At 44.8% G+C, this 21,787-nt stretch overlaps 1 protein-coding gene across 3 annotated transcripts in view; it reads left to right on the top strand.

Moving 5' to 3' along the window:
* LOC127449022 (rhomboid-related protein 3-like) overlaps nucleotides 1–21,787 on the top strand; it is a 111,783-nt gene that overhangs the window by 70,952 nt on the left and 19,044 nt on the right. For all 3 annotated transcript variants that reach the window (XM_051712102.1, XM_051712101.1, XM_051712103.1), the window contains 2 exons: nucleotides 15,714–15,938; nucleotides 19,968–20,116. In XM_051712102.1, the coding sequence (XP_051568062.1) occupies nucleotides 15,714–15,938; nucleotides 19,968–20,116 (374 nt within the window). The remainder of the gene's footprint in view (nucleotides 1–15,713; nucleotides 15,939–19,967; nucleotides 20,117–21,787) is intronic.

Genomic DNA, 21,787 nt, shown 5'->3' with positions numbered 1-21,787 from the left:
AACGCTTGGTGAGTACCCCCCTTGACACTTACCGGTATCCGGTAAGCTCCAGCCCGGTCGGGGGCAGCCTGCGGGAGGTTGGAGACCCACACCACCATCCCCAGCTCCATCAGAGGACACTGATCCCGGAAGTGGTCCGGGTCCCCGCACCTCCAGCAGGCTGGCCCAGGCGTCACGTCCGCACTTGCGTCGGCAGGCGCCTTCACCTGAGAGGGAGAGTAGCGGGGCATTGGGGTAGGGGGAGGTGTCGCCTCCCACACCCGGGGAGCTGGTCTCGGTGGCTGAAGTCCTCCTCGCCTGCATGGGGCAGGAACGGGCCCTGGGGAGAGAGCAGAATGAGAGGAGAGAGGGGAGGGGGATGAGACAGGGGAAAACACAGGGGGAGGGGAGAGAGAGTAGGAGGGCTCTTCCGCCCTCGGGATCACCGCCATGTGGTCCTCCGCAAGCCGGACCCACTCCGCCGTCCCTTTTGGCAGACGATTTATTAATTGTTCCAATACCACCTGGTCAATTATCCCGTCGATGCCGCGGTCCCCCGCTAGCAGCCATCTTCGGCAGGCATCGCGGAGCTGTTGGGCGAAGGCAAATGGGTGGTCAGAGTTCTCCAGCTTCAGGCTCCGGAAGAGTTGACGATTCACTTCCGGACTCCGACCAACCCATTGTAGGATGGCTTTCTTCAAGTCACCGTAAGCCAGGAGGTTTGGCGCCGGCAGTTGTTGAGCCGCGAGCTGGGCTTCCCCGGACAACAGCGGGATAAGTTGGGCCACCCACTGGCCGAGCGTCCAGCCCCAGATCTCGGCGGTCCGTTCAAACAAATCCAGGAAGGGTCCGCCGTCCCCATTTTCTGTAACGCAGGCGGGGGCAACGGTGTGTGAGTGTTCGGGGTCATGGCTGGGGACGCCTCCTGGCTGAGGAGGCTCCAGATCGCCTGTCGGTCCTCTGCTTGAGCGCATAGGAGCTCGACAAACCGGCGATCTTGATCTTGTCGGAGCTCAAGCAGTGTTTGCTGGTGGCTCCGATGTAGGCCAGCGAGGGCTTGGAGGATCTCCGCCAACTGGGAGGATTCTACGGGGCAACTTCCATCCATCTTCAACCAAACTTATCCCAGGTTTCGGCACCAGTTTAAGGGAGTTTGAGGAAAGGAGGAGGCGAGAAGCGAGGTTTCCCAGTTCAGGTGGGTGTTTTAATTTGTCCAGTTTAAAGTTTACAGCTTTCCAGGAAAAATATTGACTTTCACACACACAACTTCACAATAGCTTCCGTGGCAATATGGCTTTTCTTGTTCCGGTCTCTCTCTCTCCGTCTACTGGCGGTGTAGCTCTTTTATGCTGCTCTCCCCGTGCTCACTGAAATTAGAGACAGGTGTTAGACATAATTTAGCTCAGGTGTAAGCGCCCTTACCGCTTTCTCTCTCTCTGGAGAGATGCTTGACCACGCCCCGCTGCCACAGTGTTCCTGGTAGCTTCACGTTTAATTCTTCTCAAGTCTTTTGCAGTTAATTTGTGCCTTTTCTTCTCCATGCATTTTTTTGTGCCCCGGTTGACTATTCGCAACAAAACGTTTGATTGTCCGGTGGTCACGCCTCAATAGTTTAGCTATTTCAAGAGTGTTGCATCCGTCTGAAAGGCATTTTACAATATTTGACTTTTTAGTGTCAGTTAAATCTCTTTTTTGGCCCATTTTACCTGAGGTAATGAAACTGCCTAATAATTATGCACACCTTGATATAAGGTGTAAGTCACTTTCGCCACACCCTCCCTCATTACACAAATACATACCACCTGAAAATGATTGAATCCAATAAGCATTCAAGTTTATATGGTTTGGAGTTGGAAAATGTGCATGGAAATAATGATAAGATTAGAATACGCACATGCCTAATAACTGGGCATGAATTGTAAAGAGCTGAGACATTCTTCTTAAAATCTACATTTGTGTTCTGCACAAAAATCTACATTTGTGTTCCTCATGCCATTTTGGGGATCGTAAAAAAATACTTTGATTGCTTAGTGTAATATGTCGATTATTCACATTGCAATGAACCTTAGTCTCTGCTGAAGTTCTGGTAGAGGCAATTGGGATCAAAGTATTTCCCAACACTTATCGAGAGTTCATGGTAAATTTGCTGCAAACTTGCTGCAAATTCGCCACTGATAATTCTCACATGCAAATGAGCTTTGCGGCAAACTTGCGGCAAATTGTCCATTGTTGCCAAAGGTTTGTTGGAGGTTCACCACTACTGGTGAAGATCTGCAAACTTCTGGCAAACCTTTGCAACGAATCACAAGCTCATTTGCATGTAAAAATAATGAGCGGAACATTTGCAGAAAATTTGCGGCTTGTTTAGATTTTTTGTAAGGGACTAGGTGTATCGTACTGTCTGACATAATGTCGCTAATATCTCACTGGGATCATATCATACTGTCTAACAAGTAACAATCGTAAAGGACCTTAAAAATTACACAGTATGCACCTAGCTTTATTTATACTTGTTTATATGTAATAGAGAATAGAGTTAAATGTACAAGTAATTTGAATAGATTAATTCTTGTTAAAGTTTATGGGTAACAGCAGGAAGGAGTGAACAAAATGTTTCACAGTAACACCACAGGACTTTTTTGAAGGGATATGAATTGTAAAGCTGACATTTGTGTGTTCACGATGTGTGTTCAGTTCTGTATACTTAAGCAGAAACTCATTGGAAATGAGCTGGAAGTTAAACTTGTTAAAACATCATCTGTGGTCAGTGTTTTCCTGCTTCAGATTACTTCATCATGTACTCAACACAGAGTGAACTGTTAGATCATTGCAGTGTGAATAGAACTGTTATGCTAAATTGCACTGAAGCTTATTTTTTATGTATTTTTTTTTTTTTTATTTGATCCCCTTTTCTCCCTAATTTTGCATGCCCGGTTCATACTGCTTACTAGGTCCTCGTGGTGGCGCGGTTACTCACCTCAAAGCCTCCACTTCTGAGACTGTCAATCCATGCATCTTATCACGTGGCTCCCTCTGCATGACACCACGGAGTCTCACAGCATGTGGAGGCTCATACTATTCTCCGCGATCCATGCACAATTTACCATGCGCCCCTTTGAGAGCGAGAACCACTAATCACAACCACAAGGATGTTACCCCATGTGACTCTACCCTCCCTAGCAACCAGGCCAAATTGGTTGCTTAGGAGACCTGGCTGGAGTCACTCAGCACACCCTGGATTCAAAACCTGCGACTCCAAGGGTGGTAGTCAGCGTCAATACTCGCTGAGCTACCCAGGCCCCCTGCACTGAAGCTTATTAAACAAAGAGCTTTGTAGGTCAGATTAGAGTTTTAAAAAATATATATTTTACTTGATTACAATATAACGCAAAGGCGACATTTCAGGAGATTCCCAGCTAAATTTCTTTGTCCTTCTCAGGGCCTCTTCTACAACTTACATAAGATCAGTATTCCTGATTGGGAGCCTGGCATGGGAATAAAAGAACATTCCAGGTTTTTGAAGAGAGCTTTTTACCTCAGCGTTTGAACAGCATTGCCTCATGCACACAAACACACATACACAATGACTTACACACAGTTTGCCACAACTGTTATACTATTCATATTAAAGTACGCATTTTTAAAAGTACAAGTATTCCATAGTCACGCAATTAGAGAGCATATCAACTTTATGCAGGGTTTAAAATTAACTTTTTGGCTCACCTGCCACTGTGGCTAGTAGTTTTCCAAAGTCACTAGCCACTCAGCAGTTTCACTAGCCAAAATCCCCCACCCCGCAAAAAGTGATAAAGGTAACATCCTGGTTACTTGCATAACCTCCGTTCCCTATCTGTCACTCACTCGACATGGTGTCGATGTAGTGACACTAAGGGTCCCTATACGAAACGCCACAACTGGCTGAACTGTATTACGTGAACTGGCGGTGTGTGATGGGCAGACCACTGTGTGCCTCATAGTCAGCGCACCAGGCTGACACGTAACCTCCCCCAGTGCTGTTATGAGTGTCGAACGGCCCTTCGGGGACAAGTCGACTGCCCAAAAGACAGGCTAGCCCAGTCATGGCCTCTTATCCTTTCTTTTTTTCCTCTCCCCAAAAAAAAGAGTTAACCGCCTGGGGCCACCAGGTCTACATCGGGGGGGGTGTCCCTCCCAAGGGGAAGACACTGCAGAGACCACACCACGCCCAGAGAGAGGGGGGGTATTTGAGTGGAAATACGTCACATGGTCTTGCCAAGTTTTGTCGGAAGTATATCATGTGGAGAAGTCCCATGGTAGGTCCTACCCTACAGGGGAGGAATTTCTAAAAACACGGTGAATGGGGCAGAGGGGCCTCTGCCCAAGGAAGACGCAGTTTACCAACAGGGAAACAAATTAGCGGAAGATATATGTCACATGGGGTTACCTATGGGGGAACCAACACATGCGGAGCACCTACCCCAGAACAGGGCTTAGTTAACACATGTACTGAGCCGGCAGCGAGTTTCTCCGCAAACTCGTCTGCCACAGGGCTCGGAGGAAATCATCCAGGGAACACAGTTTGTGAACACTACTGGGAATCAACAGCGCATGTCTTCAGCTCAGGGGAGGTGAAAGGCACTATGTGCAAGCGATACACCCGGCCAGCTGTTCCGGACTTACCTGCCTTTGCCTGCCACTACACGGGACAAAACTGGTCCCACCCAGAGATTGTAGAACCTCGCAAAGGTGTTGGGTGTTGCCTAGCCCGCTGCTCTGCAAAGGTCTGTTAGAGAGGCACCACTGGTCAAGTCCCAGGAGGCCACCACACTCCTGGTAGAATGTGCACATAGCCCTACCGGGGGAGGCACATCGTGGGCGTGATATGCCATTGTTATGGCTTCAATGACCCAGTGGGCGATCCTCTGCTTGGAGACAGTGCTTCCTTTCCGCTGTCCACCAAAGCAGACAAAGAGCTGCTCAGAGACTCTAAAGCTCTGCGTGCGATCCAAATAGATGCGTAAAGTGCACACCGGACACAGCAACGTCAGGGCTGGGTCTGCCTCCTCCTGGGGCAGTGCTTGCAGGTTCACCACCTGATCCCTAAAAGGGGTCGTGGGAACCTTGGCCTGTTTGGGGTCTCAGGATCAAGTGAGAGTAGCCCAGACCAAACTCCAGGCATGTTTCGCTGACAGAGATCGCTTGCAGGTTTCCTACCCTCTTGATGGAAGTGAGCGCAGTCAGGAGGGCAGTCTTTAAAGAGAGGTCCTTAAGCTCAGCTGACTGCAGGGACTCAAAGGGGGCTCTCCGTAGACCCTGAAGAACTACAGTGAGGTCACATGAGGGAATGAGGCATGATCTGAAGTGATTCAACCTCCTGGTGCCTCTCAGGATCCTGATGATCAGGTCGTGCTTCCCTAAGGACTTAATGTCCACTGTGTCGTGGTGTGCCGCTATAGCGGCTACATACACCTTCAAGGTGGAAGGGGACAGCTGCCCTTCCAACCTCTCCTGCAGGAAGGAAAGCACCGATCCTACTGCGCATCTTTGGGGGTCTTCGCGTCGGGAAGAACACCACTTAGCGAACAGGCGCCACTTCAAGGCATACAGGCGCCAAGTCTTCCATGTCCCATCCAGGGGCCAGACATGGAGATTCCAGAGGTCTGGTCGTGGGTGCCAGATGGTGCCCCGTCCCTGAGAAAGAAGGTCCTTCCTCAGGGGAATTTGCCGGGGGGGGGGGGGGGCTGTCGTGAGAAGCGAGAGATCCAAGAACCATGTCTGGGAGGGCCAGTAGGGTGCTACCAGGACGACCTGCTCTTCATCCTCCCTGACCTTGCACAGGGTCTGTGCAAGTAGGCTCACTGGGGGAAACGCATATTTGCGTAGTCCAGGGGGCCAGCTGTGTGCCAGCGCATCTATAATGAGAGGTGCCTGTGGCTGCCTGAATCAACTCCAAATCAGCTGGACCACCTGAGGGTGGAGTCTCCACCCTCCCCTGAGGCTAACCTGCCATGACAGCGCGTCCGCTGCAGTGTTGAGGTCGCCCAGGATGTGAGTGGCTCGCAGCGACTTGAGGTGCTGCTAACTCCAGAGGAAGAGATGGCAGGTGAGTTGTGACATACAACGGGAGCGTAAACCACCTTGACGGTTGATATATGCTACCATTGCCGTGTTGTCTGTCTGAACTAACACATGCTTGCCCTGGATCAACGGCCAAAACCTCCGCAGGGCGAGCAGAATTGCCAGCAACTTGAGGCAGTTGATGTGCCAACGTAGCCGCGGGCCTGTCCAGGAGCCTGCTCTAGGGGAATGCCTGCCCGTATAAATGTGAGGTCAGTCCAAGGGCTGAAGAGGCGGTGACAGACCAGCGTGATGGCCACATGATGTGTCCCGCGGTGCCATGTCTATCTCGGGACTCGAGTCTGGAGCCAGTGCTGAAGCAGTCTCATATGCATCAACCCGAGTGGAGTGGCCACCGCTGAGGATGCCATATGCCCCGGAAGCCGCTGAAACAGTTTCAGTGGAACTGCTGTCTTCTATCTGAATGCCTTCAAACAGGTCAGCACCGACTGTGCGCACTCGTTCGTGAGGCGCATCGTCATCGAGACTGAGTCCAACTCCAAGCTGAGAAAAGAGATGCTCTGAACCGGGAGGAGCTTGCTCTTTCCCCAGTTGACCCGAAGCCCTAGTTGGCTGAGGTGCGAGAGCACCAGGTCCCTGTGTGCACACAACACATCCCGAGAGTGAGCTAGGATTAGCCAATCGTCGAGATAGTTCAGGATGTGAATGCCCACTTCCCTTAATGGGGCAAGGGCTGCCTCTGCGACCTTCGTGAAGATGCGAGTGGACAAGGACAGGCTGAAAGGGAGGACCTTGTACTGATACGCCTGACTCTCTAATGCAAACCACAGGAAGGGTCTGTGTCGAGGTAGAATCAAGACGTGGAAGTACGCGTCCTTCAGGTCTACCGCTGCGAACCAATCTTGATGCCGGACGCTCGCTAGAATGCATTTTTGCATCAGCATCTTGAATGGTAGTCTGTGTAAAGCCCGATTCAGTACTCGCAGGTCCAAGATTGGCTGCAACCCACTGCCTTTCTTTGGTACAATGAAGTAGGGGCTGTAAAACCCCTTCTTCATCTCGGCCAGAAGGACAGGCTCTATCGCACCCTTCCGTAGGAGGGTAGCAATCTCCACGTGCAAGGTAGCGGTGTTCTCACCCTTCACCGAGGTCTGGACCAGCCATTGCGACAGGTTGGAAAGCGCAAGCCACGTGTCCAAGCTCAGGGCGAGGGTGACCAAGGGGACAATCTCATCAGACGTACCGGCGGGAGGGGCCTCACGGCAGGGCGGAGCCTGAGGTGCCACGCCGTGTCGTGGCCGTGCTGAGTTCAGGGATATCGAAGCACTTACCTGGCTCCTTGTGACCACCCCTGGAACAGCCTGGGACGGGGGAGGAAGAGGCCTGTCCTCTTTACCCGTGGTGACCGTCACATTGGGGGCGGATTTGTGCCACAGCTGGGCGCGCAGGGGCGGGGAGACCGCCGCTGGAGCGCCAAACCTGCCAAAATGGAATGGTGGACGGTGGTCATGATGACGGCCGTGCGCACCGGTATGTGACCCAGGGAACAAGGAAACCACTCTTTTGCTGAACTCTTGGGTACCACAGCCACTTGGGCATGAGGCGAAATTAAATGAAAAGGCAACAAAATATTCTCTTCCCGGTCCTCCACTGGGGGATGGAGTGGTCCGAGCAGGCGGGGTGCGGGATCTTGAGCCGCGCCGGGGCAGGATGTGCCGGATAGCCTCTGTCTGCTGCTTCACCGCCGAGAACTGCTGGGCAAAGTCCTCGACGGTGTCGCCAAACAGGCCAAGCTGGGAAATGGGGGCACCAAGGAACCGTGCCTTGTCGGTCTCTCCCATCTCGAACAGGTTGAGCCAAAGGTGGTGCTCCTGGACCACCAAGGTGGACATCGCCTGCCCGAGAGACTGCGCCATGACCTTCGTCGCCTGGAGAGCGAGGTCAGACACCGAGCACAGCTCCTGCATCAATCCCAGGGTGGAACTACCCTCGTGCAGTTCCTTTAGCGTCTTGGTTTGGTGGACTTGCAGGAGAGCCATGGCATGCAGGGCGGAGGCAGCTTGTCCAGTGGCACCGTAGGCTTTGGCCGTCAGGGACGACGTAAACCTACAGGCCTTGGACGGGAGCTTTGGGCGCCCGCGCCAGGTGGCGGCGCTCTGCAGGCATAGGTGCACCGCGAGCGCCTTATCCACTGGGGGATCGCCAAATAGCCCCTGGCCGCCCCACCATCGAGGGTATTGAGGGCGGGGGAGCTGAAAAGATCGGGACCGGGCAGTAAAAGGTGCTTCCCACGACCTTTTCAGCTCCTCGTGCACTTCCGGGAAGAAAGGAACTGGGGCGGGGCGTGGCTGTGAGCGGCGCCGCAAGCCCAGGAACCAATCATAGAGCCACGAGGGTTCAGGGGAGAGCGGAGGGTTCCACTCTAGCCCGACGCTCGCGGCTGCCCGGGAAAGCATGTCCGTCATCTCTGCGTCAGCCTGTGACTGGGCGACCGTACCCGAGGAGGGGAGCCCAGCTGAGTATAGAGAAATATACTCTTTTATTTCTGCCGAAGCGCCCAGGGGCGTTCTATGCAGTGCACCAGTGCAGAGGAGGGAGAAGCCGCTGAAATGCGCTGTGAATGCAGAGGTGAATGAACAGCCGTGGGAATTCAGCTCAGTGAACATCGACCGTTCAGCTCCGAAGAGAAAATCTGAATGAGTGGTTGCATACCAGCTCCTTTTATACCCGTATGTTCGGGGGAGTGGTATGCAAATACCACTCGCCAATTTTCATTGGCCTTTTATCAAAGACCAGAGGTGTTTCGGGCTCCCAAGAGTGACCCCTAGTGTCACTACATCGACACAACATCTCATTCCCTCCATCAGGGAATGGAGGTTATGCAAGTAACCAGGACGTTACCTTTATCACTTTTTGTGGGGTGGGGGATTTTGGCTAGTGAAACTGCTGAGTGGCTAGTGACTTTGGAAAACTACTAGCCACAGTGGCAGGTGAGCCAAAAAGTTAATTTTAAACCCTGCATAAAGTTGATATGTTCTCTAATTGCGTGACTATGGAATACTTGTACTTTTAAAAATGTGTACTTTAATATGAATAGTATAACAGTTGTGGCAATTAAAAACTGATGATTTATTTATCTCCACCTTACCTCGTCATTGCTGTTAATACAGTATGTGCTGTCTAGCAGTTTGAGAGGTTTGATTTCCTCCATATAATTCAAATGGGTCACATAAGTTTTGTGTTTTCCACCGGCCGCCGCAATATTGACTGAAGTGTGAATGAATCACGCAAGTTTCACTCAGCGCTGTTCCAGAGCTCTGCCGAGCTTATCTCTGGAGCATGCTGCAGCGGTCACGCGAAAGCATGCTTGATTTGTCCCGCACAGATGCGCGTGTAAGTTATGAGAGTCGCCCGACATTCACAGAATTTTCAATGCAGGAAAAACACTGAAAAGTTTCACCCACCAAAGTGGCTAGTAAGAGTGACAGAATTACCCACCACGGCCGATTTTTACCTGCATTTGGCAGGTGTTAATTTCAAACCCTGACTGTATGCATCATAATTATAAAAGAATTAGCAATATGCTGTTTAAAATTGTTTTTATATGGAGTATAGCAACTACCTTTACAAATATAAGTTCATCTTTCTTCAACTGAAATGGAATAGTAAAAAACCTTCATAGGTATCGCTGGCGATCTCACAATTGGTATTGTTTGCATTAACTCTATGTTATTAACATGCAATTCTTATTTAACTGTGACAAACTATACATCATAAGAAAGGTCTAATACTTCAGCTTTGATATTTAGCCAATGTTTCACAATAGAAATGTTACTGCCTGAGTAATTTCTTCATTTATGTCAACATATCAAAATATCAAAGCTAGAGTTATGAAAATTAAACCGTTATAAAGACACACGTACCTATTCAATGATGTAATCACCATACCACTAATGGGAAGATAGGATCATTTTACTGACTTGGATCTTTGAGTCTCGTTCAGCAAAATGAACGAATCTTTATTCAAGTCATTTCATTCATTTCATTCATTTGAGCAGAATTAAATTAAAATGTTAAATTTTCAAAAGTCAGATCCCCCCTAACACGTCTACTTACGCAAACTTTGATTATAGTCCCAATAAGGAAAAATTAAGGACAAATGATGAGAAACAGAAATATTAGTTCATCTCTGGAATCTTCTTGTCTGTGTTGTTCGTTCGACTCGGACTTGGACCAGATGACTCGGCAGGTGAACTAATCATTTCTGTTTCCTGTGTGAGCAATGCATAGCATATACAGCTGTCACATGACAAAAGAACGAACGACTCGGATCAAAAGAGTTGAAAAGTGAACTAATCATTTCTGTTTCCTGTACAGCGCCTATGCGGTTTTCACGTAACAAATGAACGGAGGTTGCGCAATGCGCGTGCATGGCCAACACAAAATGAACGAATCACTCTCTGAGACTACTCATTCTTTTGAGTCACATAAAAGATTCGTCAAAATGAACGAATCGTTCATGAATGACCCATCACTACTCTACATACCCATCTACACTACATACGTGTTGTCCTTAGCAGGCTTCAAAGAACAACATCCAATAGAACATTTAGTCCAACAGTGTGCACATTTATGGAAATGTTTATATATTCTCATATTTACTTCATAAAGAATTATTATTTATGTCAATTTTCCACGAAATTATGCAATATGATCCGCTGACATGCTGTAATTCTTTCATAAGTTGATTTCCAAACCTTCACGAAGCTAGAAGGCGCACAAGTTCATTTCTCTGTCCAAATATGGTCAAGATAAAGAGGAAGTTATGACATCATGCATACCTCAGTGCCCACATGACAGGGACTTCCCCATCCCATACCATAGTTGGATAAATTATGTATGAAGCATCAAAAGAATCAGCTGACTGCTGAGACTTATTGTAAATAAATAGAGCATTACAAAAATATATGGTTTGTCTATTATTTCCATGCAGTCTGTGGCATTTGTATATGATTATTGACAGTTCTGTAGCTGTAATTGCAGAAGAGCTGTACACCTTCTATCATCTTCACCTGCCAATAATCTGCTTTTTGCCTCATTATATGATATATGAATCCAAATGAGATTATTAAAACACCCTGCCATAACAACTCGAGTATGATTGGAAGTAAAATAAACTCAGCAAAAAAAGAAACGTCCCTTTTTCAGGACACTGTATTTTAAAGATAATTTTGTAAAAATCCAAATAACTTTACAGATCTTTATTGTAAAGGGTTTAAACAATGTTTTCCATGCTTGTTCAATGAATCATAAAGAATTAATGAACATGCACCTGTGGAACGGTCATTAATACACTTACAGCTTACAGACAGTAGACAATTAAGGTCACCGTTATAAAAACTTAGGACACTAAATAGACCTTTCTACTGACTTTCCTGCTCATCTGCGTGAACATGCCTTAGGCATGCTGCATGGAGGCATGAGGACTGCAGATGTGGCCAGGGCAATAAATTGCAATGTCCATACTGTGAGATGCCTAAGACAGCGCTACAGGGAGACAGGAAGGACAGCTGATCATCCTCGCAGTGGCAGACCATGTGCAACAACATCTGCACAGGATCGGTACATCCGAATATCACACCTGCGGGACAGGTACAGGATGGCAACAACAACTGCCCGAGTTACGCCAGGAATGCACAATCCCTTCATCAGTGCTCAGACTGTCCGCAATAGGCTGAGAGAGGCTGGACTGAGGGCTTGTAGGCCTGTTTTAAGGCAGGTCCTTACCAGACATCACCAGCAACAGCGTTGCCTATGGGCACAAACCCACCTTCGCTGGACCAGACAGGACTGGCAAAAAGTGCTCTTCACTGACGAGTCGTGGTTTTGTCTCACCAGGGCTGATGGTCGGACTCGTGTTTATCGTTGAAGGAATGAGTTTACTATTCTGTATTTAGGCGCTAATGATAACAGCTAATGCTATTTGCGGCCAGAATCACAAGACATGGTCTTGGAAAATGATTCATATAATGTCTCGGTTACATACGTAACCTCGGTTCCCTAAGACGAAGGGAACGAGACTTTACATGCTAACACATATGGGGAGTTGTCCATCCACACGACCTAGTTGAAACCTCTCTACAATAACGCCAATATTCTAATATTGGCTATGGTGTTTGAGCCCCGCCCTTTTAGGCGTGAAGCTGTCTGCTATAAAAGCAGATGCACAAACCCCATTCCTCAGAATTTTCTGACTGAGGGACAAGGAGCGCATCGCTCGCTCCTCAGAGGAACTCTGAGTCTTGTAGTGCGGCCAGAGTTCACAATGCCTCGTTCCCTTCGTCTCAGGGAACCGAGGTTACGTACGTAACGGAGACGTTCCCTTATGACTCAGTACACTTTACATTGCATGCTAACACATATGGGGAACAGAATCCCATCATGCCACACTACACGACATAACCTTCCAGAGAGGAAACATGATGCCGCAGTCCCGCGGGACGGCGACTGACATGAGTATGCTGCAAGTGAGTGACCCTCATGTTGGGCCAGGAGTGGAGCACTCAGAATGAATATATGAACTATAGTCATACAGAATTAATTAACCCCTTCACAAACCCAGTTGGGAAGGGAGTTTATTTATAATGAAAGTGCTTGTGACTTTCTGGTAAATTACAGTGGTCTGATGCAGGCAGATTTGTAAAATGATTGGGAGCCTGTACTTAAGGGGATGGGCATAAGTATATGTTTAACAAACGAAATAGGAAGTGCTCTAAACAGAGAGGACTTGTGAAGACAGAGATGTTACGTCTAGGTTGTAAAACCTTGCGAATGTGTTTTGAGAAGACCATCCTGCTGCAAAATATATGTCTTGTAAAGACACACCATTCGTCCATGCCCATGAGGAGGCCATGCCTCTAGTTGAGCTTTAACACCAATTGGGCAGATCTTACCCTGCGACTCGTAAGCCAGGACAATCTCATCAACGATACAGTGAGAAAGTCTTTGCTTGTAGACAGACATTCCTTTCATGCATCATCCAAAGCACACAAAGAGCTGATCAGACAGTCTGAACTGGCGGGTGCGTTCAATGTATGCGTGTAGCGCCCACACAGGGCATAACAAATGCAAGGATTGCACTCTGAAGGGTCTGGTTAGAACCTTAGGCACGTAGCCTTTTCTGGGTTTGACAGTGGCTTTTGAAAGACATTAGATCAGATTTTCCATACCTATTATATAAACTCAGCAAAAAAAGAAACGTCCTCTCACTTTCAACTGCTTTTATTTTCAGCAAACTTAACATATGTAAATATTTGTATGAACATAAAAAGATTCAACAACTAAGACACAAACTGAACAAGTTTCACAGACATGTGACTAACAGAAATGGAATAATGTGTCCCTGAACAGGGGGGGGTGTCAAAATCAAAAGCAACAGTCAGTATCTGGTGTGGCCACCAGCTGCTTTAATTACTGCCGTGCATCTCCTCTTCATGGTCCAGATTTGCCAGTTCTTTCTGTGAGATGTTACCCCACTCTTCCACCAAGGCACTTGCAATTTCTCTGACATTTCTGGGGGGAATGGCCCTAGCCCTCACCCTCCGATCCAACAGGTCCCAGACGTGCTCAATGGGATTGAGATTCCGTCTCTTCGCTGGCCATAGCAGAACACTGACATTCCTGTCTTGCAGGAAATCATGCACAGAATGAGCAGTGTGGCTGGTGGCATTGTCATGCTGGAGGGTCATGTCAGGATGAGCCTGCAGGAAGGGTACCATATGAGGGAGGATGATGTCTTCCCTGTAACGCATAGCGTTGAGATTGCCTACAATGACAACAAGCTCAGACCGATGATGCTGTGACACACCGCCCCAGACCATGACTGACCCTCCACCTCCAAATCGATCCTGCTCCAGAGTACAAGCCTTGGTGTAATGCTCATTCCTTCGATAAACTCGAGTCCGACCATCACCCCTGGTGAGACAAAACCGCGACTCGTCAGTGAAGAGCACTTGTTGCCGGTGATGTCTGGTAAGGACCTGCCTTACAACAGGCTTACAAGCCCTCAGTCCAGCCTCTCTCAGCCTATTGCGGACAGTCTGAGCACTGATGGAGGGATTGTACGTTCCTGGTGTAACTCGGGCAGTTGTTGTTGCCATCCTGTACCTGTCACGTAGGTGTGATATTCGGATGTACCGATCCTGTGCAGGTGTTGTTACATGTAGTCTGCCAATGCAAGGAAGATCAGCTGTCCTTCCTGTCTCCCTGTAGTGCTGTCTTAGGCGTCTCACAGTACGGACATTGCAGTTTATTGCCCTGGCCACATCTGCAGTCCTCATGCCTCCATGCAGCATGCATAAGGCACGTTTTCGCAGATGAGCAGGGACTCTGGGCATCTTTCTTTCGGTATTTTTCAGAGTGAGTAGAAAGGTCTCTTTAGTGTCCTAAGTTTTTATAACTGTGACCATAATTGCCCACCATCTGTAAGCTGTTAATGTCTTAACGACCATTCCACAGGTGCATGTTCATTAATTGTTAGTGGTTCATTGAACAAGTATGGAAAACATTGTTTAAACCCTTTACAATAAAGATCTGTAAATGTATTTTGATTTTTACAAAATTATCTTACATCTTAAAATACAGTGTCCTGAAAAAGGGATGTTTCTTTTTTTGCTGAGTTTATATTACAAATATATAATACATTATAACTTCTGCTGATAAAATTGTTGTTGCTTGTGTTATAATGCATTATACTCTAAGGTATAACTATGAATAGGTAAGTATTATAATGTATTATAATTGTGGTTACAATTATTTTTGAGAAGTTATAACAAATTATTTTTGAGAAGTTATAACAAATTATAAGGTGTATTATAATACAATTGTGGTTACAATTATTTTTGAGAAGTTATAACAAATTATAAGGTGTATTATGAGATATTACTAATTCAAAATAATGCCTTTACAATGCATTATAAATATGGGCTTCATAGAAAGTGTTACCAGAAAATTATACATGCATATTTGTGTTTAGATACTTATGAAGACAAAGAAAAGGGGCAGTTTAATGATAGATAACAGAATTATCTTGCAAGAGGGTTTGACATCATATTCCGAGACAGCTGCTCTAAGACTTGGAGATGAGTGTGGAATCTTTAATCGGTTGCTAAGTGACGACAGTGGCATTCTGTCTGTGGCAGAGGAAGGGGGTGTGGGACGGGGTGCACTGTAACAGACAAATAAACGGATCATAGATGAACAGCCTCATGGTTGTTTCTAAATTAACTAGGGGGAGATTAAGTCACAGAGTCTGAATGAAAAACATCCATAGAGATTATGAAGGATTAGAGAGAATGTCCTGACACATAATAATAAAAGTCCTCAAAATGACAGCCCGTATTAATGAAACATAACATTTCCCAGTTAAAGCCCTGGCTCAAACTTAATTTTACAGTGTTTATGTGTGTAGCATGGAAACAAATAGAGTTTCAATGCTTACTGGGCATATTTATATAGCGAGATATTGCAAAAACAGACCTAAAAAGAGACTAAGGGAGTATCGATATTAATTGATTATCATTGATTATTGATATATGATCACTAAACATACACTGAATAAATACTTATCAGTGCAATGATGGTAAACAAGTATTTCTCTTGTGTGGCATTTTTTCCAGATGAGCAACAAACGTTCAAACAGTTTCCGTCAAGCAATCCTGCAGGGGAGTCGGCAGCTCCGGAATTCTGCACTGAGAGAGGAAGTGGGCTTGGGTCTGTCTCGAAGACTTGTGCGCCACGTCGCCTACGAGACTTTGCCCAGAGAGGTGGACCGCAAGTGGTACTTTGACAGTTATACCTACTGTCCACCGCCATGGCTAATGCTGGTCATCACTATAGCAGAGGTTAGACTGGCCTTTACCCGTGTAGAGCCAAATTATTTGATTCTGAGTTTCTTAAAGGTGAAGTGCATATTTTTTGAATGTTTAAATATATTCTAAATGTATTTATCATCAATGCTTATTTTTAATATCAGTTATGTACCTGGGGTGTTCTGTGTTATATTTTATGTAGTTTAGTTAATGTTTATTGCATAATTTTAATTTCACATGTGTTACCCTGATGGTATTAAGTGTTTGTGTAAGTGACTCTGAGCACCGTCTGTACATGTTTGGTCATTGCTCTTGGAAGGGTCATTATTGATGAACTTCATGTCATCATGTGCCCTTCTGTAATTACTATGGTGATTAACAATACATTATAAAGTAAAAAGAAGATTTTTAGAGTTTCAGAAGATTAATATATTAAGTTTATAATTTAATAATATAAACGATGGTACTGCACCATAAAATATTCCGTAAAAACAACAGTTTTAAACTGTAAAATATACAGGTTGTTCTGTAAAGTTGTTTACCTTTTTACTGTATTTTTACATAATCATTCTGGCAACCACAGCTGACAGTTTTTTTTTTTTTGGTAAAAACAACAGGATTCTTTTTACAGTGTAATGCATGTACTGATAAAATATATAGCTCGGATGCTCTGTTAGGCACTGTGGATAAAAGCACCTGCCAAATGATTAACCTTCTATCCCAATTTTCAGAGTAAACTATAAGTAAGTCATTATAAGTAAGGTTGATTCCCCGAAAAGTGTAAACTCTGTGGTGCTACCAAAACATATAGTTTTATAATGTTATACAACATTATAAAACTAAATTTCAAGGTTTACACATAATGCACATCCAACACATTGCATCCGTATATATTTAACTGCTCAAGCACAGCTGCAACATAAACTATGAAACTGTCATGACATTTGAAATATTGAATGAAACTGTTCACTCACGGTTTTGGTAATGGGGCCAGTAGTGTTTTTAACTGATGTAGGTGCTACTGGTTGTTTAAATCAGTTTTACTATCAGAAATAATCGATAATTAATTGTTATTAATTATGGAATAATCAAATAACAATTAAATAACTAAATAGAATTTAACAAACTATTCTCCAGAAATGATCAATAATTAATTGTTATTAATTATGGAATAATCAAATAGCTAAATAGTAATTAAATAGAATTTAATTCATTAAACTCTATTCTCGGGGCACCACTCTTTGAAAAGAGAAAAATGATAGCAAGTTACTGACTCTCATAGTCTCATAGAATAAAATCTACCCTGTAGGTTGAGTATCTTAATTGTTAATCAAAATAATCAAAGGGAAAACCTAGTTCAATTATTTTGATACACAAATCCAACAGTAATCTAGTTACAGTTAGTTTCTAATACCAACAACAATAGTACTCTGAGGTAACTTGGGAGTTCTTCATGTGGCAGAGGTTGGCTTCAACACAACATTCAAACAAAAACAAACAGGAGTACTTATAATATAACAGGATTTATTATACACAAGCAGTAGTGAACACAGCCAATACTATCCGAATATAATCCAGTTAAAATCAATGATATCCTAAGCTAACAGTGGAGCTATATGCTAGTGTGTGTGTGTGTGTGTGTGTGTGTGTGTGTGTGTGTGTGTGTGTGTCCCGGTGTGGTAACCAAGGAATCAAAATGGAGGATCAGGTTCAAAATGGAGGGTTAAATCCAAAATGGAGCTAATACCACGTGCGGGTGGAAATGAGCGGACGCACTAAGGGACTGACAGAACAGGCGGGAGAATTTGGCGGCCAGCCAGTGAACACAGCCAATACTATCTGAATATAATCCGAAAATAAAATCAATGATATCCTAAGATAACAGTGGAGCTATATGATAGTGTGTGTGTGTGTGTGTGTCCAGGTGTGGTAACAAAGGAATAAAAAATGGAGGATCAGGTTCAGAATGGAGGGTTAAGTCCAAAATGGAGCTGATCCCATGTGCGAATAGAAATGAGCGGACACACAAAGGAACTGACGAAACAGGCGGGAGAATTTGGTTCACCAGCCAGAGTCGAACACGAACTGAGGCGCCGCTCACTCAATGAATATCAATGAGAGAGAGAGAGAGAGTGAGAGTGAGCGGGAGCGAGGAAGAATGCATGCAGTTTAGTTAAGGGTAACCGCTCGTAACAGCGGGACTGAATTACTAGTTCAAATCACTCAACAAAACAAACGTAACCCCAAAAGAAACTAAAACAAATATCCCCACTTGAAACAGCGAGCAGAGTTTAACATACAAATATATATATATATATATATATATATATATATATATATATATATATATATATATATTCAAAACATCAGCATTTAGAGTCAAAAATACGATTTAGATTCACAAGAAAAGTCACAGTTTCTAAACTAAATCTGCCCAGATATCAAGCCTTACTTGGGAAATCCTGTGTGATTTCAGTAGGTTTGTCCGTTGGAATTCCTGTTGCATTGAGCGGTCAGGAGAAACGGTCTGGGTGGTTCCTTGTCTTACTCTCGTCAGCGGAAAGACGCGTCTCTGCTTTATTCTTCGGATCCAGCGGTGGGGAAGAATGCAGATAGTCAACGTTGAATGAAAAAGAGGGAGAAGGGAAACTGGTCGCCTTTCCGTTTTTCAAAATAAATTCACTGTTGCTTTACAGTGAAACTGAACCGGTTGATATAAGTATACTATGAGACTTGAACAAAGCTAAGTTAATCTTACTCTACCGTGGCCAAATGGCGAGGTTAGAAAAACGTGGTCTCTTTGTTCTCAGTCCAAACGGAGAGAAAAACTCCTTCAATACGTGCACAGTACAGATGTCCCTTTAGAGCCAGGCAGAGCTTAGCACAGAGAGAGCGAAATTCATCTGTCCGCGGGTTTTGTTGACGAGATGACGTCATCGGTCGTAGGCCACTCGACCAATGGCGTTTAAGCCTGGGTCCATGGGCGGGACTTAGCATCCAGTTGTGAATTTGTGAAGGACCTTGGGAAACTGAGTTCAATGTCTCTCCTTTTGACCATAGAACAAAGGGCCATGTGGTCTCTGCTGCCATTTTAAGTGGGCCAAGGCCCTACACTGACCCATACAGTTCCTTTGCAAAGCCTAATTAGCTAGTAAACAGTTATTATGATTGCTTCACAAGAATTCCACACTAAAATGAGCCTGAAAAACATATAATCCATGCTGAAAAATTCTGAAGACACATCCACACGATGCACATACATAGTTCAAAGCATGGTGATGGACACACAGTCTCCGCCACTGGAAATGCATCAAAACGGTCAAAGACGTCCATCTAGTTCAAGTTTACATACACCAACAGTTAAGAATAGCACTGAAGGGTGCAAGAACACATCCAGGACAAATTGTTTTGGACAAAACAGCAAGAGACATAGCAGCTGAATGAGTTGTAACTTGACACAGCGTCTTTTACAAGCGGCACGAGATACATGACAACAGTCAAAGACATCTGTCTAGTGCATGTTTATATACAAAAATAATTCTAAATAGTCCAGATAGGTCGCCTTTAGTGTTCAGGAATAGTTAATAGGCCACATTAGGCCTGTCTGTCCTGCTCTCTTTCTGGTTACGATGTGCCAGTGGGTGGAGCCAAGGGTGCGATAATGTAAAGTAGGTGTTGATGTTGTTGCTGTAGAGGCGGTCATGAATTAATGGGCCCCCTAGTGACGTAGGGAAGTCACGGAAGTAGAGAATGAGGCGTTTTTGCAGCTTGGTTTCAATAAATGCTTTTATTGCATTGGGGATTATGTTTTTATAGTAGAATGACCTCTTATATGTCAAAATATCAAAGAATGTTATTCCTCATGACCCCTTTAAAAAGAAAAGGTTTTCTTGATTTTCTGTTCCATTTTTAAATCAATTTAAATACAGGCATTATGTTTGCACACTTCACCTTTAAAAAACTAATATACATACTAGATTGCACTTTTCTGTAGTAGATAACATAAGTCTCCAAAAGATCGTAGCTACCTTTTGAAAGTGTTGTGTGCATTTTCTTCTATAGGTTATTGTCTTTATGTATTACGGACTGCAGCTAAACCGCTGGGTTCTACAGGTGTCATCCCCTTACTTCCTGAAGGGCCCACTGCCATACCACCCACAGCTCAGAGCTCAGGCCTGGCGCTACCTTAGTTACATTTTCATGCATGCTGGGTAAGTGATGCACAGCCAAGGGTTATAATCCATGGAAGCCTTATATGTATAAGATCCAATGTTTAGATCCAGTTTATTTGTTACTAAAGGCACTCAGGAAATATCCAAGTTTTGAATGCTTGCTCTCTCAAAGCCGCACACACACAATGCTCACATCGTTAAATCCTTAGATCATTCATGTATAAGATATACAAATAAGTCTGGTTGTTGTTCCAACCCATAAATCAGTTGTGATTTACATTTGTTTTGAAGTAAAAGTCTCTGGCTCACTAGCCCTTCACGGTTCATGAAGTTTGATTTACACTGTTTTATGATAAGGGTATTCTCAGCCATGTTTGCTGGTTTTTTTCTGTTATAATTCAAAGAGAGTTATTTGTGTCTCAAAGCATCCAAAAGTAACACAACTGCACAATGTGGTCCATTGCTGGTACGAATGCTAATTCATATCATTTTTAGATTTTTTGATTAGCTGTTTCTTGCAACCTAATACAAAATTTTCAGGCACACAAAACAGTATTAAATCAGTTTTTTAAAGGCATTTTTTCTGGCACAGGATCAAAGGCGTCTGTCCCTGTTTGATAGAGGGCTTGAACTCCTGTGATGCATTTGGGTTGCTGTGATCTGTGGGGTTTAATGTGTTCTATTAAACTCAACTACAGAGTAATCTTCCCATTAACCCGGGCTAGTGATCCGCTCTGTCAGCTGCACCAACAGAATCCCAATAAGAGAACACACACAGACTTTCTCATATACACACACACACTGGCCTTTTCAAAAATCACTCTCAAACCTGGTGTCATCAGCAGCAGTGGGTAGGACGTGACTCATTCTGTAATGTTGTCACAGCGATGCAGCATTAAACACCATATGAGGCCATTCAGAAGGGGAAAGTATGTTTATTTGTCCAGCAGTTCCATGAAACATCATTTTGTGGTAAAATTTAGAAGAAACAGAAGCGTTCCTTTTGCTTTATCCACTAACCTTTTTACAGTGCTTTTCTAAACCCTCTGCATATGATCCTATTTGTAATCTGGTGGATAAGGCTGTTTGTTAAGGTCAATAAGAACATGAGTATGTTGAGCTGTGTTTTTGAAAATGCTTTGTTAGTTCAAATTTGCCCTCTTATTTCATTCCTTTCACAACAGCAATCCAATAAGTTTTGAGTAACATAAACAGTCCCTGTGTCAGAGTATGTGAGTGGAGTGGAGCGGCAATAATTTCCCCTCCGCGCTCAAAGCATTCTTTAATCACTCCGCTCCAGCTCCACTAGGGGTTGTCCATTTCCCGCTCCTTGATTAGAGGAGGATCTCATCTGATTAAATCAGCCTTATCTCATTAATATTACGTGACTGTGAGCAGTGAAATTGTGTTGTAATCTGAAATAAAAAGTTTTTAAGGTGAATATTAGATGGCAGTTTTAATGAGTAAAACCGACCTCCCTAAACTACAACTTTCATCAAACCTAACCAATAGTGTTCAAAACGCAAATGTAACCAAAACAGACATCCTTACCCTACCAAAACCTAACCTACAAAATACCCAAAAACAAAATGCTAAAAGAAAAGCACATTTTCTGAAGCACCAACGTCATTTTGAATCGCTTCTACTCTTTCGTCTCACGTGTCAGCTTGAGTGTTTGGCTGGGCTTGAGCCGCGGCCGTCTGTGTTCAA

The sequence above is a fragment of the Myxocyprinus asiaticus genome, chromosome 12 (genome assembly GCF_019703515.2).
Source record: "Myxocyprinus asiaticus isolate MX2 ecotype Aquarium Trade chromosome 12, UBuf_Myxa_2, whole genome shotgun sequence".
In the NCBI taxonomy this organism is placed as follows: Eukaryota; Metazoa; Chordata; class Actinopteri; order Cypriniformes; family Catostomidae; genus Myxocyprinus; species Myxocyprinus asiaticus.
This window is presented reverse-complemented; position numbering and strand designations above follow the sequence as displayed.